General features: G+C 41.5%; 1 protein-coding gene across 5 annotated transcripts in view; it reads left to right on the top strand.

Annotated features, from left to right (window-relative positions):
- LOC131239944 (protection of telomeres protein 1a-like) overlaps positions 1–21,628 on the top strand; it is a 136,579-nt gene extending 114,951 nt beyond the window's left edge. For all 5 annotated transcript variants that reach the window (XM_058237891.1, XM_058237890.1, XM_058237893.1 and 2 more), the window contains 2 exons: positions 12,316–12,474; positions 21,158–21,628. In XM_058237891.1, coding sequence (XP_058093874.1) covers positions 12,316–12,474; positions 21,158–21,373 — 375 coding nt within the window. In that variant the 3' untranslated portion in view covers positions 21,374–21,628. The remainder of the gene's footprint in view (positions 1–12,315; positions 12,475–21,157) is intronic.
- Positions 21,629–25,122: the final 3,494 nt, after the last annotated feature.

Genomic DNA, 25,122 nt, shown 5'->3' with positions numbered 1-25,122 from the left:
TCTTTGAGGCTCTCCAATTTCTGGCTAAATGAAGATTGGAGAGGGATATTTATAGACCTCTCACATGTGTGGGAGGTCATCTGTCTGAAGGTGGGAATGCACAATACTAGCCAAGGTGGGAGTACACAACATCTTCCTTCCAGGGAGAGCACACAAGGCTTTTCCAAAGGCGGAGCACACAAGGCTTGTTAAGGTGGAGCGCACAAGGTATCCTTGAAAACATGGAGCAGGGAACTTTCTTCAGGACAGACGCACAACATCCTCTTGAGAAATGGCGCACAAGACTGGTGTCAGGACAAATGCCCACTTGAGGTGGCGCACAACCCTGGTATCTGGACAAGAGAGAGAGAGAAGTGGCGCTCAATGCTGGCTTCAGGACTAGTCTCCACGTGAAGTGGCGTGGGAAGGATGTATTAGGATAGAGTTCCCTTTGAAGTGGCGTTGGGATAGTGGCGCACAAGCCTGGATGTTGTGCGCAGTCTCTTGTTGTGCGCAGTCCGTTGAGAAGTGGAGCACACAAGTTGAGCTTTGCATTAGGACAAAGTTCCCACAAGAAGTGGCGCACAGACTTGAGCGTTGGGACAAAGCCCCATTCAAAGTGGCACACAACTGACTCCAGGACAAGAGAGAGAAAGAGGTGACGCACAACTGGTGTTAGGACATGAGGGAAAAAGAGGTGGCGCACAAAGCATTGTGTTAAGACATGAGGGAGAAAGAGGTGGTGCACAAAGCATTGTGTTAAGACAAGGAGCCATATGAAGTGGCGCACAAGAGAGGATTGCGCACAAGGAGTGGCACACAATGAGGATTGGCGCACAATGAAGAGTAGTGCACAATGAGGAGTGGCGGACGAGATTCTCCCCTCATTTCTTGTTTTCCTCTTGTCTCTTGTCTAAATGAGGAGTGAGGAGGGGTATTTATAGGCCTCCTAGGCTCCTCCCTTCCTTAAACAGTGGTGATTACCACTTCTTCCTTCATACAACTTCCACCATCCTTCCTTACATAGTGGTGTTCAACCACTTTTCCTTAAATGATGGTGTACCTCCCTTTCTAAGACAAGAACCTCACTTCCTCCCCTCATACATGGCGACGCCCACCTACTCATTTTTACCAAAATAAACCTATCCACTCCTTTTTACCAAATACCCCAATTCACTCCTTTTTACCGAAATACCCCCATTCACTCATTTTTACCAAAATACCCCCATTCACTCTTTTTTACCAAAATACCCTATCCACTCCTTTTTACCAAAATACCTCCATTCAATCCTTTTTACCAAAATACTCCCATTCACTCCTTTTTACCAAAATAAGGAGTGCACAACCTTGGGAAGGATATGCACCTTGGAATTCTCTGACCAATGCAATGGGCATGCAATGAGATGGAACATTTTTTTTGCCTCAACAGTCTCTTCTTCTTCTACTTCCTCATCACTAGCACCATTGATGTTGGGCTGATAAACTTCTTCAAAATTGCCCTGTTCATCTCCTTCTTCCTCATCATCGTCAATCACCAGGGCTTTGTTCCTCCCTTTCGAGGGATATCGATGCACAAAGTGACCAACTCCATGGCAATTGAAGCATCGTGTTTGCTCACTTCTCCTAGAGCTAGTACTTGCTATCCCTTTTCCTTTAATATCTTTAGGGTTGAGCTGGAACCCAATGTGGGGGTGTAGACTGACTCCCCGTATTAGGCTTAGCCCATTGAGAATAAGTCTTGACACTTTGGATCCCGAGAGTCGTAACGCTTACCAACTGGTGCCTTGAGCTAGTGTTCATTGTCTTGCACCAATTGGCAAATGTTCTCCAATGTGCTAATATCACGAGAATAAAGTTATCGTTGGATCTCAAATCGGAGGCCCATCCTGAATCTAGACAATGTAATCATCAGGTCCTTATCAATATCACATCTCATCATGTACTCCTCGAACATAGTGATGTAATTTGGCACGGTCATGGATCCCTGGCGCAAAGCCTACCACTGGTCTATGAGCCTCTGGTGATAAGAAAGAGGGAGATACTTTTCTTTAAGGACCTCTTTCACATCGGCCCAGTGCACAAATGGGGGTTCTCCTTTTCTTTCAATTTTACGCTCCATGTTGGTCCAAAAAAGTTTGGCATGGCCCACCAACTTCATCTTGTCAAATCTCACTTGACGAGCATTAGAAATATAAAATGTAATACCACTCAAAATAGAAGCCCATATCTGCCAACCAATCAAGGAATGCTTTGGGGTCCAAGCGATCATCAAAACTGGGGGCCTCAACTTTCACACTTTTCATGACTAGTGCATCTGGATCATGATGATCATAATGTTCCTCACGTGGTGGCAGCACTTGTGCTCGACCACGATCGCGCTCTCGCCTATCAACTTGATCTACAATCCAGGATTGAACGTCTTCCCCAGTGTCGGGGTTTTCCTATAAGAAGGCCTCAAGTTGATTGACATGTGCATTGGTCGCGGTTAATTGAGTGGCAGTGGTTCTATTGTGCCCTGCAATGATGGTCAGACGGTTATTGATAGCATTAAGGGGCTCGAAAATTTGCTCTAGATTCATTATGGGTTGTAGACGAAAATCATGTCCCGAACGAGTAGGCATACACAAGGAAACTCTAAAAGGAAACCCTAGGTCCTAGGACAATGATAAAACTAACATAGAGATCACAGTGGACACACTAACCAGAAAAATCAGCAAGTCGATATCCTCAAATCTTATGTTGAAAATTCAGCTGGGTAGTAATCAGAGGGTGTCAAACTGAAAAATCAGCAAGGGTGTAATCTGAATATCACAAGCTGAAAATTCAGTAATGTGACAACATGAAATTACTATACTGAAATTTTAGCAATCGTATAAGTGGAGACACGAACTGAAAATTCAGCAATAGGATATTCCAGAAATTTTCAGCAATATGATCTTATATGCAATGAATGCTCTACTAACCCTAGATGTGACTCTAACCTAGATGTAATACAAAATTCCTATGCTAAACCTATGGGCTCTGATACCAAATTTGATGTAGGACCGGTGCATGAACCAAATATGATGTGATATCAAGTAGCAAAATTAAGATAATTAACCAAAAAACACAAACCTTGCCATAATCATCACAAATACCATGAAAACCGAAAGAAAATCAAGCATAATGCTAACCTAGGTTACCAACATTGTCACACAAGATCATTAAATAAAAGGAATCTAGGATCTAATGGATGTAGGGACATCCATTTAGCATATGGTAAAGTCTATTTTAAAATAAAAGACCTAACACAAGCTTGGGTAAAATTAGAGTTAGGGGAATTAGGGAAATATATGAATTATGGTTTATGGGATCAAATTGGGTGAGGGGATTAAAGGGTTTATAGGCTAGGATGTGGGAATTAGGGTTTTGGATAGAAGGGGTGTAAGGATTTTGGGTGAATTGAAGAATGGGAAAAGTTAGGGTTTAGTAATTTGGGAAAGTAAGAAAGTTAGGGATTTTTAGGTATAGGTTAGGGTTTTGAGAATGGAAGAAGAGGGTTTTGATCTTAGGGTGATAGGAAAGTTAGGTTTAGGAGAAGATGAAGATTTGGGATGAGAGAATCGAAGAACTTTGCAGAAAATACCTTGATAGAGGGAAAATGGATAATGATGGGAGGATAAATGGAGACCTTGCACTTCCGTTGATGAAGATTAGTCTCACACCAATCTCCCTTCTAAATCACTTGCAAGTATCTTCAAATCTCATGAAGATGGAAGAAGATGAAAATGCGCAAAGCTTCCAATGCAGGGCATGAAATTTTAAACATGATATACGAGATTCCAGGCTTTTAGATCATACTAGTTCAAAACAATCACACAAAATTCCACATCCCCCATAAACTCAAGCACTCAATCAAGGGGAATCTATGCGGGTCCAGGCCTACACATGCTAGGGCTGAATTAATTAAAATTATAGACCAAACAATACTCAAAGGAGAGTAGATTCAGCCACACATGCATAGGAATAATTTCCCCAATCCAAGGGATTCACAAGTTTCAATTCGGGAAACCCTAGAGTTGGAAAAAGGGCAAAGAAATTGAGAGTTTAAGACAATTTAGGGTTAGGGTTAGAGAAATCAGGTAAGAGAGGAGTGAAAGAGAGGAGAGAGTGGACCTGAAGACCGCCCGCGGGTGCGGATAGCAAGCCATGCTGACGCACGTGCGCTGAGGGCAGTCCGCATGTGCGTGGGGCCCACGAACCCAAAAAACCCATCCTTGGTGCTGGTCAGTTAGGGTTGGACTATAAACTCCCCAAGTTTCGGTCCGATCCGACATACGGTCCGTGCGTAGTGCTCCGCCGAATTTTCAGCCCTCCTGTAGGGCCAATTTCTAGAAATCTACTGTAGAGAAGGAACAACTGCAAAATAACAATGGATTTGCATGTGGAATGACTGTAGGAGGAATATGGATGGTAGAAGGTGGGGGTGAATTGGGATGGGTGTGGCTTCGCACCATGGTAGTTAGCCCTTCGAAGAAGGGAGGGTTTCGCACCCAATTGGATTTTCACAACTCGGATAAGAGCAGGAAAACGCAGAAATTTTATTCAATCATCAATGAGAAAAAAGACTACAAGGGGTGCCTATTTATAATAAAATCCTATATCCCAAAACTCGCGTCATGTGCGCACCTTATTACTTGGAGACGAAGTAATAAAAAATAACAACTAATCAAAGCAATCTAAACTGTCCATGATATTGCTAATAACAATAAGTAAACCCGAAGTACTAGATTATCTCTAATAGTGGGCCACATTCATGAGATCCCATGGTGGGATTCACATGACGATCGGGTCCACTCCAAGGAACCAAAACAGTCCCCTAGCTAGGGGGTCCCCCTTGGACGTCGTCATCGATCCAGATCGATGGTGGGGCCCTCCTTACGTACATGCGTAGGGAGCGTGCGTGTGCGCGTGATGTCCCCATCAACTCTCCCCGGCTGCGAAGATTTCGTCACTGACAAAACAAAACTCATGAATCGCTCTAAGATGTCAGGATCAAGTCTGTAATGCTCCTCCTCAGTGAGCCACGTACTATCTGAAGCTGGGGGTAACTTCCACTTAACCAGGTACTTTTGAAACCCGTTGTCCGACGTTGATACTATCTGATGGTCCAGAATATCCTTTATCTCTTCTCTGGGTGTGGGAAGGGTAGGTATGGGAGGTAGAGGCTGGGAAGAAGGGTCAGGAAGAGGCCATGGATCAATGGATAGGTCTAGGGAATCAAGATGGTTGGGCGAAAGGAAAGACAATGTATTAGTGGTCCCCTGAAAAGCAAGTAGATCCTCCACATTGAATGTGAAACTAATTCCTATGGAAGGTGGAAGATCTACTACATACGCATTGAGACCGTTTTGTTTTATAATTTTGAATGGTTCAGCACTATGTGCATATAATTTACAAATGGCTCCCTGAGGATACTGCTCGGGCCTGATGCGGACCATCACAAAGTCTCCTACATTGAATTCTTTGAAATGTTTATGTTGGTTTGCAGAAAATTTGTAATGTTCATTACTAGTAGTGATCTTTCGCCTGATTTCTTGATGCAATGAATGAATGTGATGCGCAAAGGACTCTGCAGACTTTGATGGCCTATGGGACAGTGACATAGGGGCAAGATCAATAGGCTTCCTACGTTTATACGTCCCAAATTGAATAGGAACAACATCACACTAAAATGTATCTTTATATGATTCAAACTGAATAAGAACAAAACAATGGTGCGAGAGTGGAATGGAAGTTTCATCAACCCAAGACACTCTATAGGGTTGAGGATGGACTTCAAGTTTTAAGCCCAGACGGCTCACAGTGCCAATTGATGCCATGTTGACACAACTATCGCTATCCATGATCATCTCGCAGCTCTTATCACCACATTTTGTGTTAGTATCGGAGATTGTGTTGCGGCGCCAATCGTCGGTATTCTTTGCTTGTGCAAAGGCGTAACACATAATCGCAAGGGTCGTAGACTCTTGCGCTCCCTCTTTCTCATCACTAGGGGCTTCTGCTGGCTCATATTCTTCCTCACCGTTACTTTTTGGGGGCACTACTTCTACCTGCCCCTCAATAAGGAACACCTTGGTGCTTCTTTTGTGCCACACTGGTGGGCAAAGTGACCAAACCCTTGACACCTGAAACACCTAGTCTCCTCGCTTCTGCGCGAGCCAGATTCGACAACTTTTTTACCCGTATCATCCTTGGGCCTAGATTGAGAGCTACTGGAAGGCTTATACTAATATCCAGTGCCAGGTTTATCCCCAGAAGGGTTGGCCTTAGCGCCAGAATCACGAGACTCAAATCACCTTCCCATAGATGCTTTGAGGTATTGCTTGACCTCCAACACTACTAGATACATTTGTTCAAGAGTGTCTATGTCCTTGGCGAGCAATTCTCTCTTAATGTCAGAATGGAGGCCCGTCTTAAATCATGTAAGGGTGAGTACGAGATCCTTATCAACTTCACAACAAGTCAAGTACTCTTCAAACTTCTCAATGTATTCAGCAACACTCATGGAACCCTGTCGAAGAGACTGCCATTCCTCAACCAACCTTAAGTGGTAAGAAAAAGGGAGGTATTTTTCCTTAAGAGTTTCTTTCATTTCTCCCCAATGGACTATTGGGAGCTCCCTCGCCCTTTATTTCTTTCGCTCTACAATAGCCCAAAACCTCTTTGCTTGGCTCGTAAGCTTCATCTTGGCGAATTGGACTTGACGAGCATCCGACATGTCATACCACTCAAAATAGTGGTCCATATTCGCCAACCAATATAGAAAAGCTTTAGTGTCCAAGTGGCCATCAAACGTAGGGGCTTCTACTCTAACTCCCTTGAGGAGTTGCGCATCTGGGTCATAATGATCATGATTTCCCTCGCGGTTTGGGTGCACGGGTACGTGCCCATGACCAGTTCCTTGACCACCTCTATTTCATGACCTATCCTCCTGACCACCTGCCTGAGACTGGGCATCTTCCCCAATGGTAGGGTTTGCCCAGGTTGAGGTCTCAAATTGGGTAACACGCACAGTAAGCTGATCCAAGCGTTGGTCAATACATTGTTCCAGACGCTTACCCAACAAATTAAATTGCTGGGTCAGTTTATTCATTGACTCTTGCAATTGCTCCATGTTTAATGTAGGGTGCAAGCCAAAACCAGGACCCGTACGTGTGGGCATACAACTACTAACTCAACTCAAAACCCTCTACACAACTATATGCGTCTAAATGAGACTAAATGATCCTATAAGATTCTATATGAGGGAAACTATGCAACGCTCCTAAAATTCCAGCAACATAACTGTTCAAACAGTTTGTTAACAGAAAATTCAGCAATGAAAATTGGGGAATTTCTGACAATAGAAAATTCAGCAGTCTATGTTGTGAATGATGGGTCCTAAACAGCCCTATATGATGAAATTTAATGCAAAATAAACGCGAGTAGACTAAACCCTAAATATGCAATGCATTCCCCTATAAGAACCCTAAGCTCTAATACCAAATTTGATGCAGGGCATGAAATTTTAAACATGATATACGAGATTTCAAGCTTTAGATCATACTAGTTCAAAACAATCACACAAAATTCCACATCCCACATAATGTCAAGCACTCAATCAAGGGGAATCTATGCAGGTCCAAGCCTACAATTGCTAGGGCTGGATCAATTAAAATTATAGACCAAACAATACTCAAAGGAGAGTAGATTCAACCACACATGCACAGGAATAATTTCCCTAATCCAAGGGATTCACAAGTTTCAATTCGGGAAACCCTAGGGTTGGAAAAAGGGCAAAAAAATTGAGAGTTTAAGACAATCTAGGGTTAGGGAAATCAGGTAAGAGAGGAGTGAAAGAGAAGAGAGTGAACCTGAAGACCGCCCGCGCGTGTGGACCGCAGGCCACGCTTGATGCACGTGTGTTGAGGGCAGTCCGCACGTGCGTGGGGCCCACGAACCCAAAACCCCATCCTTGGGGCTGGTCGGCTAGGGTTGGACTACAAACTCCCCAAGTTTCTGTCCGATCTGACATACAGTCCATGCGTGATGCTCCGACGAAGTTTCAGTCCTCTTGCAGAGCTAGATTCTAGAAATCTGCTGTAGAGAAGGAACGACTACAAAATAACGATGGATTTACATGTGGAATGACTGTAGGAGGAGGAATATGGATGGTAGAAGGTGGGAGCGAATCAGGATGGGTGTGGCTTCGCACCACGGTAGTAAGCCCTTCGAAGAAGAGAGAGTTTTGCACCCAATTGGATTTTCACAACTCGGAGACGAGCTGGAAAACGCAAAAATTTTATTTAATCATCAATGAGAAAAAAGACTACAAGGGGTGCCTATTTATAAAAATTCTATACCCCAAAACTCGCGTCATGTGTGCACCCTATTACTTGGAGACGAAGTAATAAAAAATAATAACTAATCAAAGCAATCTAAACTGTTCATGATATTCCTAATAACAATAATAAGCAAAACCCAAAGTACTAGATTATCTCGAATAGTAGGCCATGATCATGAGATCCTATGGTGGGATTCACATGATGATCGGGTCCACTCCAAGGAACTAAAACACAGTCCCCTAACTAGGGTGTCCCCCTTGGACGTCGTCATCGATCCAGATCGATGGTGGAGCCCTCCTTGCGTACTGTTGAGGCACAAAAAATATTCTATCTTTCTTTCTCTAGAAATCTCATTACATGTCCACTGCATTAGCAGGGGAATTCCATTGTGCAGATCCTTGCCAGCGTTGTGCGCCCATAGCAGTATAGAAGCCTTGTTGTGCGCCATTCCTTATGGAGGCTCTGTTATGCGACACTCCTTGTAGAAGCCTTGTGAAGCGCCGCTCCATGTTAAAAGGAGGTTGTGCGCTACTCTGTCTTAAGATAGATTGTACGCTCCATGTTAGAAGAGGTTGTGCGCTCCATATTTTGAATGGAGAAGTGGATGTGCACCACTTTTGATGGAAGAGTGGTTGTGCGCCACTATTTAAGGAGTATTGTGCGTCTCCACTTTTGTAGGAGAGAGTGTTGTGCGGCCCCACTTTGTGAGGAGCCTTGTGCGCACTTGTCTGAAGAGAAGGGTTGTGCACCACTTTGTAAGGAAGTTTGTGCGCTGGTTGTTGTCTGAATGGAGAAGGAAGGTTGTGTGTTGGTTGCTGTCTTAAGGGTGGAATGGTTGTGCGCTGGTTGCTGTCTTAAGGGAGGAATGTTTGTGTGCTGGTTGCTATCTGATGAGTGGTTGTGCGCTCCATGCTTCCCTTGTTTGACGAGTGGTTGTGCGCAGATGCCTCCCACATGTGTGGGAGGTCTATAAATACCTCTCCCCTCTCCTCATTTGAGGGGGGACAGAAGTTGGGAAAGCTGATTGGGCACCAAGAGCACCCAAGCTTGTGCGCCATCTTCTGAAGATGTTGTGCGCTCGAAGATTGTGCGCCATCTTTTGAAGAAATGGTTGTGCGCTCCAGGCTTGGGCGCCACTTTTGAAGGAGCTTTGTGCGTTCTCTGTCTTAAGGAGAAGTTTTGGCGCCACTTTTGAAGGAGAAGGTGTTGTGCGCCATTTTACATGGGCTCTTGTCCTGAGGGAAGGCTTTGTGCGCCATTTTACATGGGCTCTTGTCCTGAGGGAAGGCTTTGTGCGCCACTTTACATAGGCTCTTGTCGTGAGGGAACGCTTTGTGCGCCATTTTACATGGGCTCTTTTCCTGAGGGAAGGCTTCTACGCCACTTTGTGTGCTCCCTTGTCTGAAGACCAAGCTTCTGTGCCACTTTGTGTGCTCCCTTGTCTAAAGATAAGGCTTCTGCGCCACTATTTAAGGAGGAAGCCCTGTTGTGCGCCTAGTGCAATGCACTTTGTTATGCGCTACCCCTGAAATAGCTTTTGTTGTGCACCACCCCCTGAAGAGAGCTCTGTTGTGCGCTCCAGGCTAGACCCTGTTGTGTGCCTTCCAGATAGGAGATGGGTTGTGCGCCCTCCATCTGAAGATGAGTCGTGCGCTACCCTGTTGAAGAAGGGTTGTGCGCCCTCCCGTTGAAGAAGGGTCGTGCGCCACCTTGACTGGAGAAGTACTGTGTGCTCCTGGTTGTGCAGAAATAGCCCCCACATGTGTGGGAGATCTATAAATACCCCTCTCCCATCTTCATTTGGACAGACAAAAGTTGGAGAGTCTGAAGGACCTCCCAGAGGAGAGAGGAAAGTGGAGCATGATGGAAGATCCACACAACGGAATTATGGCACAACAAGAAAAGTGGCACAACGGAATTATGGCACAACCCAAATTTGAGAAGTCCTCGGCGTTTCCTCAATTGTGCACCTGCACAACCCAAGTTCGTGAAGTTTCCAACTCCTAGATTGTGCACCAGTATTCTTGCCTAAAGTGCCCCTTCTTTGATCAAGTGCGCCAGTTGTCGGATTGATAAAGGGAAAGTAAGAGAGATGTGAAGCATAGAGAGATAGAGAGCTCCAAGAGCACAACCCATTTACCTTTGCAATGAACATCAAAAGCGTCGAAATGCTGCTAAAATTGCCATTAAATTACCTTCTCTTTCATTCATTGTGTTGATTTATTGTACTCTGTTTTCAGAATCAAGGGAAACGTGAGGATGTAAATGAACTCAGAATAAATAGAATACTTCGTGATCATTGTTCTCTCATTCTTTCTTTTTATCATTGAATGAATTCCCCCAAATCGAATGCATTTGTTTCATGTCGAAACACGTACATGTGTAGGGGGCGTGCGTGTGCGTGTGATGTCCCCATCAGCTTCTTTGTTGTTGTTTTTTTTTTTTTTTTTCGTAAAATCCAATGAGGAAGAGAGTCACACACCCACCCACTTTTATAGCTCTAAGAAGTTTTAATAATTACAATAACTACCCTATCTTGTGAACTTTAACGAAAATAGCCCTAGTCTAAATAAAATCAACTAAAAACACTCATACTGATGTGTAAACATAACATAAACAAAACTAAATCTGATATGTTGATAAAGTCTAAGAAAAAACGAGTGTGGATGATCCGCAATGAATGGCCCGATCGTCACATCACTCTAATCCAACGGTCTGGATCACTCTATAAAGCAGCCCATGTGCATCTTCCCAGTGTGTGGTCTTCCAGATGCTCGCACATGCACATGAGGTCTTCAGTACGATCACGGGTATTCGCCTAGCCACAGGGAAATTGGTGCGGCCCGCCTCCTCATCTGATACATATGCAAAGGTGTACGTGAAGTGATGTCCTCATCAGATGTGTTATAGAAATCCAAGGCATCCATCAGGTGTGTCTTGTGTTTTTAGGCCAGGCTCCAAAATTCAGCCTAATCCATGACTCAAGTGAGCCCAACCACAGGAAATAATGCAAAGGGGGCACCCACTATTGGTTTAACGATGGGGCCCACGATGATTTTAAATGCCTTTTGCAACTCATTCACCATGTGCATCTCACCTAGATTAGCGAACAGACTAAAAATTGTGCCATTCCATGACTTGTTGGGCCCCACCATATGATTTTATAGGTTTATGCATGTTTTTACACTCCAGATGGTGTGGCCCACTAAAATTCCTAGATGCAATTGATTGATTTTCTATGCATCCCATTTTTTGTGCGCGTGATGTGCTTGCATGTGAGTGCCCATGTGCGATGAGTGGATGGTTCTGATCATTGTAAAAAAATGTCATATCAGTTGCATGAACTATGGAAAATGAAATTTCTGTCCTCCAATTAATTGGATCTCCTCCATAATTATATATGGACACACATCATACATGAGACAAAAAAGGTTTCCATGCATCAAAGAGGAAATGATATTTGCTAGGAAGGCCCCACGTGATGATCTAGACTATTCATCTATGAGCTTCTATACTATATGATCAACATGGAAAAATTCTTAACAGATCTTCACTTGCCTGGATTATAAAATCTCTAATTGAGTAAGATTGTTTTCCATATCTAAGTGGGGGCTTCTAGATTAATAGTCAAGATTGTTTTCCATATCTAAGTGGGGGCTTCTAGATTAATAGTCAAGATTGTTTTCCATATCTAAGTGGGAGCTTCTAGATTAATAGTCTAGATTATCGCCTGTTGGGGCAAAGGGGCGAGAATATTGTGCGAGCCTTGCCAGCAAACTTGGGAAGAAATATATACAGACACATCTTTCTCAATCATTTAAAGCAGCAGATTTCCATTTCAATTGAGTTGGAGTGCAATAGTTATGTCGTCTCTTTCCTTTTTTTCTGATGAGGCGAGAAATTAACAATCATCTTTCGCCTTTGTTTTATTAGTATCTAAGGTACTCGTCTCTGTTAAAAAATGTTGCAGGTAACACAAAAATTCAAGTGCGTTGTTCGTGTAGTAGCATTATTACCCTGGCGAGCTGAGGACTTCCGTTCTCCAGAAGGGACACGTGTTTATAGGATCAGATTGACGCTAGAGGATCCAACTGCAAGAATCCATGCTTATGTGTTTGCTGAAGACGGGGTATGATATTATGTGTTTGAGTACGCATGTCCATTCATACAAGCATACACATTGACATACAGACGTATCCACATGCATATGCATAGTTGCTCCATGTCCAACTAGTTGGATGATAAGTTACTCTCCAACCAGCCGATAAGTTCCAACCGGTCATGTGTGTGCGACATCTATCCCGTCTAGTAGGTTGGCTTTGTCATCTGGATCATGTAGTAAAAGATCAGCCCTGTCCACTCATTAAGTGGGGCCAAACCATAGAAACAATGCACAGCCATTGATAAAATAAAAAACTACAGTTTTGGCCCAACAAATGGGTTGATCAAGCTGATTTCTTCAAACGGTCATCCTCATGGTGGGACCACCCTTTTGGATTGTTTGGATGTCACACCCACATATATGACAGGATGGAAATTGTTAGCTGGTTGAATAGTAAATTAGCCATCCAAATGGTTGGGCATGAGCATTTGTAATATGTATGTATGTACATATGCATGCATGCATGTACATATGTATGTACCGTCATCATTTAAGCATTATCCCTACTAATTGGGGTTGTTTGCATGAATCTTATTCTGCCATTCCTCTCTTTCAAGGACTATATCCTTAGCTGAACCATAGGTTCTCAAATCTTTTCATTACCTTCACCTGTCCTTTTGGGTGTTTTCTTTACCCTTTTTATAGCCTTCAATTTGAACCAACTTACTCCTAGTTAGTGTATTTCTCTTTCTCACCCACACATGTTGGTGAGCGGGTGGGGGTTTGTGCATGCATGTGCACGCACACACGCACACCTATCATCATATAAGCCTTATCAGAACTAATTGGGGTCCGTGCACACATGAAAATGTTCCTACAAGGTGGACTTTCGGTAGCTTATGGTAAAGGTCGGGCTCTGTTGGCCCCACCATGATGGATCAGACATCCACCCCACCCATCAGATTCGCCCTTCTCCATTAGGTCGGTAGACAAAATGGAAGGAAACAATTGAGAGTGGATGCTCACCCATTAAAACATTCCTGATTATGTGGGGCCCATCAAGATGTAGTTCAGACATCCTACTTGTCCATTATGTGTGTCCCACCTAGACGAGGGGTCACACCAAATTTCAGTCCATTCTAAAACTTAGGTCAGCCCTACAAAAGTGATTTTAGAAGTTTTAGGCATGATTTTGCATTGTTCTAGATGGTGTGGTGCACTTGAATCCCAAATACGTCTGAATTTTGCGACATCCCCTCAACTGGTGGGGACTCACTAGTTGCGCAATTCAGATGTCCATCACACATCATAGTGGGGCACACAAAGCTTGTCACAAAGCTTGTTTGTACTGTAAGCTACAGTAAGGTTGACCTTATAAAAACAATTCCCTGTAAAATGCTATAAAATCATCCAATTATCAAGTCAAATTCTGGGAGTTTCTTCATTAACTTTATACGAGAGACAATGCAAATGTTTCAGCGTAGTTGTGGTGGTAACATTTTGAAGTGGGCTCCACATGATGCATATGAGACACACTCGCACGAGCACATGTATAGTATGTATACTTTATGTCTATCCTTACACAAATTTTTCCCTAGGAACTGATGCTATAAAATCCAATTATCAGAGACTCAAATTCTGGGAGTTTCTTCATTAACTTTATATGAGAAATGATTCAATGCAAATGTTTCACCGTAATTGTGGTGGTAACATTTTGAAGTGGGCTCCACACAATGTATGTGGGAGCCCACTTCTCCCCTTAAAAAAAAAAAAAAAAAACCACATGGCATGTACACGCATAAATATATATATATATATATATATATATATATAGTATATGTATATTTAGCATATATAGTATATATACATATACTATATATGCAAAATGCTTGCCAAGTCAAAAGGTTGATGTCACCTCATCTAGTGGGCCGCACATGTACAATATATATATATATATATATATATATATATATATATATATATATATATATATATATATATATATATATATGGGAAAAGGTACTATGCGCTCGACCTCATGATAAGCTCCCATGAGGTCGAGCTGTGTGGGCCCCACTGTGATGCGTGTCGACCATCAACACCGTGCATTTGATGGATCCCCTCTAAATTATGGGATATCCCAAAAATCAGCCGTATACGGAACTCAGGTGGGCCATACCATCTAAAATCATGTGAAGACATGCCAAAAACATATAAAAGCACTTGGTGGGGCCCACCTGAGTTTTGAATGTTGCTGAAACTTGGTCTAAAACCTCATCCAAGTGGGACACACATAATGGATGGGCTGGATTTGCAAACCACATCTCGGTGGGCCCAAAAAATGGTTATGAATGTTTTAATGGTGCACGGCCCCTCCCCACTTCTGTATGTGGTGTGGCCCACACAAGTCACGGATTGACTTGATTTTTGAGACCTAGGCCCACGATGGAATGGTGCATCTGACTGATGGGGTAGATGTTCGAAACGCATCATGGTGGGGCCCACACAACTTGACCTCATGGGACAGTCTTGTGAGGTCGAGCGCATAGTACCTTTTCCCTATGTGTATAATATGTATGTATATTTAGCATATATAGTATATATACATATACTATATATCGATCTTTATACACAAACATTTCCATAGAAACTGATGCACAAGTAGCTTCTGATGAGAACTTTTCCCCTTTGATGTGTGCAGGACATCGAACATGTCCGTCAAATGCATTGCCTTATGAAACCAGGGCCCATAAATCAGTTCGATCCAAAACTTAAGTGGGCCACATCAAAGGGGACAGGATAAGAGGGGACACCGACCCTTGATTTTGACCAGGGCCCACCTGTGTTGAAAAACAGCTTATTTTTTGCCATGCCCTTCATCCAAGCTAAATGATGGTCTATAAAGCTTGGATTGCATGTAGCTCCACCCCGTCCATATAAACTAAGGGCAAGCGTCCCCCTCCCAACTGTTTCCTTTTTGTGTGGCTCACTTGAATCAAGGTCGGGCCTGATTTTTTAGCCTTAGGCCTAACATGGTGCTACACAATTGGCAGTTGGAGTGGATGCTGCATGAAAATCATGGTAGGGGCCACCCCATTCATAATGGGCTGGTTTTATGGAAGCTATTAGCACAACTTTTCCTAGGAGAATTTCTCCATATACATATACATACATGCATACACACACATATGTACGTATGGGCTTTGCTAACATTTAGCAACATCTTCAAACCTTTTGAATGATATATGGGACATCCATCGTCAATTTGAACCATCCATTCTTTCATACAACTAAAGAAAAGCCATGGTGCAAAAATCATGCCAATCAGATGATCCTAAGCATCTAATTAAAAACATGGAAAATGGATAGTTAAGATTGAGAGAATAAACGAAATATGTCCATTCATCATCTTGAACTAATATATATATATATATATTGTGTTTGAAATATCGGTATCGTGTTACGTATTGCATCCTTGGGATACAAATGCGTATCGGTTATCGCACGGGATATATCATTTGTATCGGGTAATTTATCGCACTTTTTTGGAAACATGGGGAAACATTGAAAAGATAGTTGAATTTTTCAATGAAACTATAGGGATTGTTATAAAATAAATAAATAAATAAATAAATAAAGAAGAAGAAGAAAACTTAATGCACATTTACATCATAACATCTCAAAAAAGAAGTGCACATAATAGGTTTCCTTTATATAGGGTACTAAGCTAAGCGTTGTCTGACTAAACTAATGCAACTATATTCAAATTGAATGCTTAACATTTAGAGTGTGTGCAATGATCATTACATCAAACACTCATAAATACTTAGAAATTAGTCTCAATTGACAGCTGGTTGAAGGGAAATTTCTATAAAAAGAAATAAATTATTTTAATAATTTTTAATTTAAACATGATTTTTATTTTTTGAAAAATGACAAGCCCTTAACAAATCAGCATATCAGCCCTCATACATGCTTGATTTTATGTGTGGAGTGCAACATTACAAGCAATTTAGGAGAAATTGAGGAAATTTTGAAAATTTCCCAATTTTCTCCAAATCGGACCACCTACTCTCAAAATTTGAAATTAGACATGATCATTTCATCAAATACTCCTAAATAATTCAAAATTAGTCTCAATTGACAGCTAGTTGAAGGAATTTTTTTTTTTTTTTTTATATAAAAAAAAAACATTCAGAACATGAAGAACCAATGGATATTGAAATCAAGCATGATTTTTCATGCAAAACATGAAGAACCAATGGATTTATAACCATTTGACATTGATTTAACATAATTTCAACAACAAAAAAAGGGATAAAAAAATGTAAATGCTCACCGGATCGAACATGTGGGATTTATCGGCATTTCGTATCGCAAAGGTGGGATACAAGATATATTGGCCAATATCGTTGATATTTGAAACATTGTGTGTCTGTAGAGAGAGAGAGAGAGAGAGAGAGAGAGAGAGAGAGAGAGAGAGAGAGAGAGGCATGCTCACTTGCGCACCTTTGCACACGTGTCATGGCCCTCTAATCCGAACGATCCATGTGATGCGTCATCCCATGAAAACCCCAGGGACCAATTTTCACCTTGATCTAAAACTCTGGTGGGCCATAGCAAAGAGAGATGCAAATCAAGGGAGGAAACTGTTTTCTTTTTCCATGGCCCACCAAAGTTTTGGATCCAAGTAAACGTTGGGACCTAGGGGTTTCATGGGGTGTTGCATCACGTGGATTGTTCAGATTTTGGACTCACATCATGTATCATGAGTTCTCAAAACATTCTCATGAGAACTTGTGAGAATTGGTGCGTAGCTGAGCATTTGGCTATATGTGTGTGCGTGTGTGTGTAGGGTCCCACCATGATGTGTGATGGACATCCACGCCGTTCATTTGGTAGGTCCCCTCTAGGTTATGGGATGTGCCAAAAATTAGTTGTATTGGGAACTCGGGTGGGTCACATCATTTAAAACCATGGGAAATCATGCCCAAAACATCTAAAAGCACTTGGTGGGGCCCACTTGAGTTTTGGAATGGCCTGAAATTTGGTGTCCCCTCATCCAAGTAAGACACACAATAGATGAATTGAATGTCCGAACCTCATCTTAGTGGGCCTTATAAACAATCAGGAAGGTTTCAATGGGTGGGTATCCACTCAATTGTTTTCTATGGTGTTGTCCACCCAAGTCTTGGATTGTCCTGACATTTAGCTCTATGGCCCACCATGGAAGTGTGCATGTGATTGATGGCATGGATGTCCAACACACATTACAATAGGGTGGTCCATAGGATTCTGTGGGCCCCACCATGATATGTATTGGACATCCACTGTGCATTTGGTTGGTCCCCTCTAGGTCATGGGATGTAACAAAAATCAGCCCTATCCGAAACTCAGGTGGGCCACACAATCTAAAACCATGTAAAAGCAAGCCGAAAACATCTAAAAGCACTTCATGGGGCCCACCTAAGTTTTGGAATGGCTTGAAATTTGGTGTGATCCCTCATCCAAGTGGGACGCACACAATGGATGGGTTAGATGTTCGAACCACATCTTAGTGGGCCCCATAAACAAACAAGAAGGTTTCAACGGGTGGACATCCACTCTCAACTGTTGTCTATGGTGTGGCCCACCCAACTCATGGATTTGCCTAATTTTTAGGCTCATGGCCCACCATGGATGGGTGCATCTAATTGATGGGGTGGATGCCCGATACACATCACGGTGGGACCCACAAAGCTTGACCTCCATGTCTCAAACTCACAAAACCTTTTTTCATATATGCGTGGCGCGTGCACATGTGTGTGCGTGTGTGAGGGAGAGAGAGAGTCCAGCTGGTTGGACTTATGGTCCAAGTAGCCAGTAACTTCTAACCTTTCATAAATATCTACTCATCGAGTACCACACTTCTTTTTTGCTATTTATTGATGCCCAAATTATTATTTTTATATGGTGTGGCCCCACCCGATATGTAGATAAGGATGATTTTTGCATTAGATGAGCCTCATTGGTGCACCCAACCTATTGAAAGGGTTGGATGTCACATGCACTTAATAGGTTGGATGTTATCCGCTGATTAGACTGTACTTTGTGGTCCAACCAGTTGGATGTTATCCGCTGATTGGACTGTGCTTTGTAGTTCAACCTGTTTGACTTGAGACCTACCATGTACTTATGTATGTAGGTAGGTAGATAGGCACGTGGGTATGTAGGTACGTATGTATGTATGCATGTATGAACCAATTGGAAGTTATTACAGAATGCATAGGTCATTAGGAGTTCTAATAAGCAAATACAAATATTATACCACCGAACCACCTTATTTCCTCTATGAGACCAATTGGAAATGATAATAGAATGCATAGGTTGTTAGGAGTTCTAATAAGTAGATCTTAATAGTATACCACCGAACCACCTCATTTCCTCTAAAGAGGGATAAAGAAAATTGATGAATTCACAGATATTTGCAAAACAAAAATTATTGTTAACCAAGGAAAATAACTCGTGCATATGTATGTATGTTTGTTTGTATGTATGCATGAATGCATGTAGAACCAATTGGAAATGATAACAAGATGCATAGGTCGTTAGGAATTCTAATAAGTAGATACGAATATTATACCACCAAACCATCTATTTCCTCTACGAGGGATAAAGAAAATTGACAACCCATAGATATCGGCAAAACCACAATTATTGTTAACCAAGGAAAATAGCTTGTTCTAAAGACAAGATAAACCACAATAAGTAGATGCAATTTGCTTCGCATTACATACTATCCCAAGGTATCATTTCCAATACTTCTGTGGGGCGGGCTCCTACATATTGAGTACGGGCCTCCAAATTGTTTCCCTTGGTTGTGGTTTCTTGTGACCTAGATTGTAAATTGGCTAACATGCAAGCAAAATGGTGGGTTTCCACTATGCACCCTATCGTGATGTCTCCATAATCCACTTTAGACCATCAAATGTGTGACCCAATTTTAGGCACAAGGTTCAGCCCCATCCCTGATTCAGGTGGACCACACGATTGCAAAGTGTACAAAGCCACATCCACCCTTCAAACTATTTCTTTTGGTGTGGCCCACCTAAATCACAGAGGGGCCTGAATTTTGGGCCCCAGCACTAAATTGTTGTTTTGCATCTAATGGTTCGAGTGGATTTCACATAATCATCATTGTGGGCTCTGTTAAAAATCAACGTGGACGTCTTTCTCTCAGCTTTCCTTTGGTGTTGCTCACCTAAATCAAGAGTCAGAATGATTTTTGGGACTTAGGCCTAAAAATGTTTGGCACAACTAATAGTTGTAGTGGATTATACATATGCATCACGGTGGGACCCGTAAAAAATCAAGGGTGGGTGCTCCCCTACCAACTGTTTGGAGTGGTTTGACCCAATTGAATCATGGATATGATTTTTTGGTATTGGGGCCTAACGTGGACTGATGCATGTGATGGTTTCAGAAACACATCATGGTGGAGCCCACCTGAGCCAACCACACCTTTCCTCTCATGCAAGGACCTTTACGGTCTGGTTCGCATGAGACCACAAGTACACATGCACGCGCGCACACACACGTATATATACTTATGATTCCAAAGTAACACTTGATGATTGGGCTTTCCCCATGTCAATAAAAAGCTTTGGGGATGCAGAGTTAGCAAAACCATGTATATAAAAATAATATTCCACGCACATGCGCACACACACACACACATATACATACAATGTCTGAGTGTGCGTACACACACACACATACATATATAGAGAGAGGGGTACACACACACACACACGTGGGAAATGATTCATTGTAAACGTTTCATCGAAATTATTGTGAAATGTTGTGCAAGGCCCACCGTGATGATGATGACATTCTACCCGTCCTTTAGATGTGCCTTGGCTCATTTGCCCAGGGGTCTAAAAATCAGTCCAATCCAAAAGTTAGGTGGGCTGTATAATCGGAAACAGTTCAGGGGTGACACCCACCATTGATCTCTAGTTGGACCCATCTGAACATCAAAACAGCCTGGTGCCCGCACAATCCCTTCATCTGGGGTAGATGCTTCAAGTGAATGGGTTGGATGGCATAGACACAACATGATAGGCTCTCCACAAAAGCATGGGTGGGCAAACCCGCCTCAATTGTTTCCTTGTCGTGTGGCCCACCTAAGTCATAGATTGGCGTGATATTTGGGCTCATGCGCAAAAGGGGGCATCGCTTCTAATGTTCAGAGTGGGTGTCATCAACACATCATGGTGGACCCATAAATGATTCAATGAGAACATTTTCACCATAATTTCAGAATGTTTGCATTAAATCATTTCCCTACGTGCGCACGCGCGCGTGCGTGTGTGATGATAAAGTTAATGAGGAAACTCCCACAATTTCACTCTTCGATAATGCATTGGTTTATGTAATATCCCAGGTGCACTTGTAATAGTGTCTTGTGTCCAAGAAACATAACTTCTTCTTCTTTTGTTGGTGGTTGAACTTTTAAAGCTGTTATGATCTTGAACTTTTAATCATTATTCAGTCAGGTGCCAAATTGGTTTGATTGGATTTGGTACTCTTGGATTGATTCATATCAGATGAGCAATCGTCCCTTGGCTGACATGTAACGTCTTCAGAAGGAAAATATTCATCATATCCTAACTGCTACTGCTGGAGTTTATGATTTAATTTATTTATAATTGATCTCTATCAATGGTAGGTGAAGTTCTTCGAGGGTTATCCACCGCCTGATACATTGACACGCAAGATGAACAAACTGCTTGGTTTAACTGAAAGTGGTAGCAGTGAGGATAGTGACAATGTTTCTAGGAATCCTCCATGGGTGCAGTGCTGCATCAAGTCTTATTACTTGGTAAAGAGCAATCCTTGGGAAACTAGGCGCTACAGGATCTTTGGCACGAAGCTAGTCCAGTGAAGACTGAAGGTTGCTTTGGATCTAAATGTTGTAAATACTAAAAAAATTGCTCACTTGTTCCAATATTTCATGTACAGTACTTTTGAGCTTTTGAATTGTCTTGAACTTTTGATATTTTGATTTCTTGTGTTAGTTTTGGTTGCTCATCTAACTTCATAAAGCATATTTACCGTAACTCATATGAAGCATGATATGTCCTCTCTTGTTCTACAACTTGGCCTGTTCTTGGACTTGAGGATCTGAACTTGACCATAATCTCAGTTTATTATTTATTTATTTATTTATTTATGATATCTTAAACACACCCACACACAGCACAATGGGTACACAAACCCATGACTTGTGTTGAAACTCGTGTGAGTCTACCACACACACCACTATAATCTCAGTTGAGTACCGAGTTTTTAGATTAAAAATACTGCACATTGGGTTTCTAAACTGCCATGTGACTAGATTTTTGAGGCCTTTAATTTGTAGTTATTTTCCTTGCTAGAATAGCTTGTGTATACATTAACAGATCAATTAGTAGGTCTTTTAGGCTTCACGACTATTCTTTTGTTGGACTACTGTGGAACTGAGTTTGACTCCAAAGTCGAGCAGTTATTGAGTGTTTTTTTTTGGTGCGTGCTCACGTGCATGTGGAGCGATTAAGTAGTGTTGACCATAGCCAAATGTGTCAGGTGTACCAACTATGCAGATCATTTGGCTAAAACAATTTGCTTTCGCAAGCAAGGAAGCTTTTTTTTTTTTTTTTTTTCCATCGTCTATATTTTGTTATATTTTGACCTTCTTGACAGTGGAAAATCTCATTTCTGGTGTAAATAATCTGTTACGGTGGGTCCTAACAGATACACAGGTTCAATATCCTACATGTCCAGTTGGCACATGGCAGCATGTGAAAGGTGCTCATGAAGGACGACTTTGGTGCTTGCAATCCTCTACTCTGCGGATGACCTGAAACGTACTCATATGCTACCGTCCACATTGATGCAGAGACGTTAGCATTTCTAGCATTACCAATGAGGTCTCAATTGCAATCAGTTGGACATTAAGGGTGCGTATGGGAATGCATTGGCATCTCTACTAAAAAGAGCTTATTTTGCTTATTTCTATAATAAAAAATGTCTAAAAAAACCTCCAAAAACCGTTGTAATAAATCCTCATCGAATGTTATTATTTGGTAGGCCCATTTCAAAAATCAAAAATTTCAAAAATACAAAACGCCCATGCTGTCCAAGGCATTAGAAATCTTCCATACTTTTGGCTAGATATCGGTGCAACATTCAAAATTCGTTTTAGGCTTTTCCGAGCTTTTAAGATTTTTATTTATTTATTTAATATATATATATATATATATATATATATATATATATATATATATATATATATATATTCATAAGCGGAATACAAACTTGCCCGTCTTGAATTACCAACGTCAATCTAATTGCCTTAAAATGCTGGCTTTGGTTAAGGCAACCGTTTTCATGCCATAGAAAAGTGTATTATGACCACCAAAGTTTAGGAGTCAAAAAGTCAAGTGGCAAAAGAGAAACCCTGGTCTCTTGTCAAGGGGGGCGGTCCAGCCCAACTGATTAGGGTTCGGTCGTTATATTCTCATAAGGTGTGACGCACCGGTTTTCAAAATCCAAGTATATGATTCCTTTTCCGAAAATATGAGTGTTAATCTTTGAAGATAGCTAAATTTTAGGTATTTTTGTTTTCCTTTTATTTTATCAAGAGTTGACAGTTTAGCGGAATAGAACAAATTAAGTATAGAGGGGAATCCAAATACATAAATCCAATTATTCCAACGGATGTTCGAAGGCTTATACAAACCAATGTCTCATTAATTACAATTAAAGAAAGAAATAATTTAATACACGGAATAAGATAAATTACAACTGGTCTTGAACTGTAAGATCGTGTAGCAGCTCTTGAGCAAACTGTGTACCCTGCCCCCATCCACCTGATCATGATTATCATTTAAACCACATGCATTATGTATACAATTATATATCCGATGAATGAGTGGTCAGCTCAGTGTGAATTCTCCTCAAGATTATTCACCGTCGCATTAGTTAAGCATAGTTTAAATAAGAAAACATACAAAATAGTCCATGATGCGATCTTGTTTAAATGCATGGATGCGTGAATGCACATCAACCGGGGATGCATATTCAGTTGGTCAAATGAATGGATCTTTCAAACAATTAGTCCATTCATGTAAGGGAATGAGCCTTTCAAACAGTCGGCTCATTCAACTTGCAAGGGGAACGAGTCTTTCAAACAATCAACTTGCTTATGTAAAGTAGTGAGCTTTTCAACAGTCGGCTCAGTTAAACATAAAATGAGTCTTTCAAACGGTCGGCTTATTCATGCATGGGGATGAGCCTTTTAAACAGTTGGTTCAACCCTAATAAGAGAATAAACCTTTTAAACAGTCAGTCCATTTAAGCAAGAGAATGAGTCTTTCAAACAGTTAACTCATTCAACTTGCAAATGAACGGGTCTTTCAAACAGTTGACCAGCTCAAGTTAGATAATAGGCCTTTCAAACAGTCGGCTCCCTTAAGCAAGCATGGGCCTTTCAAACAATCAGCTCATTCATGCATAGGGATGGGCCTTTCAAACAGTTGGCTCATTCCTGATAAGAGACTAGACCTTTTAAATAGTCAATCCATTCAGAATGCAAGTGCCATGAATGCATTAGTATTTCAATTTGCAAATAGCCAATTTAGGAAAGCTTAAAAGGTCACTACGGGGGTCTCATCACCCAGCATAGGCTGACAGCTTAGGCATAGTGTTCCGTTGCATCATCCTTGGCTCATGAGACTCCATCATTACGATGTTGAATAACATCCTACTCAACCAGTGGCCAATCACAGTCTAACAAGTGAGACTTGTCATCGTATGGTCACACAAAATAATCTATCAAGCCGCCTAGGGAAAATATGCAATAATTAGGGCTGCAAGGGGCAAATATCAATAAAAAAAGCTACATGGGTATAACAATCCATGGATGGTAAGCCCACATTAATGTTTCATTTAATTTATCGATTAAAGTAGCCACTAGGTGAGGGTCCATTATAATCACAATTACTGAAGTTACATCCCAAGTCTAGATGTACATATATAAGTGGGGTTTTCCACCGATAGATGTATCAATTCAATTTCCATAAGCAATCCACAAGCATGAAAAGATATACAAGTACAACATATAAATGTTCACATGAGATAAAGGTTAAGCATATAATATTGATAATTATATTCAATAACTAACATAAGTAATCAAGATTTAAGATAATTATCAGCTGAAATAAAAGTTGAACTATTACTTAAGCTAACATGGAAGAGGAAAGCTCAAGGTGAAAGATTCATCACCTCACAAGTTGAATCACCAACTAATGTTGCTAAGAAGTGCGTGTGTCCTTATGATCGAATCCTTTTATCGAGAACAACTGCGATGCGTCGAAGAATGGGTCGATTTAGTAGTGTAATGATCGACTCAGTGATATGTAAGAATACCCGATGCGAGGGGTTAGATCCGAGTAGGAATCAAACCGAGATTGTTCCTACCGTTTGGAGACAAAGATGAGGCAGCCATAAGCCTTAAAGCACTCCCACAACTCAACTCGGGTCAGGTCGACTTAACAAAGGAAAACTGAATACTCCTTTTTCTTCTTCTTCCTTCCTTCCTTCTTTCTCTTTCTTTCTTCCTACCCTTCAACACAAAGTAACTAAATAGGGCTA

Source organism: Magnolia sinica, chromosome 3 (genome assembly GCF_029962835.1).
Source record: "Magnolia sinica isolate HGM2019 chromosome 3, MsV1, whole genome shotgun sequence".
Lineage (NCBI taxonomy): Eukaryota > Viridiplantae > Streptophyta > Magnoliopsida > Magnoliales > Magnoliaceae > Magnolia > Magnolia sinica.
This window is presented reverse-complemented; position numbering and strand designations above follow the sequence as displayed.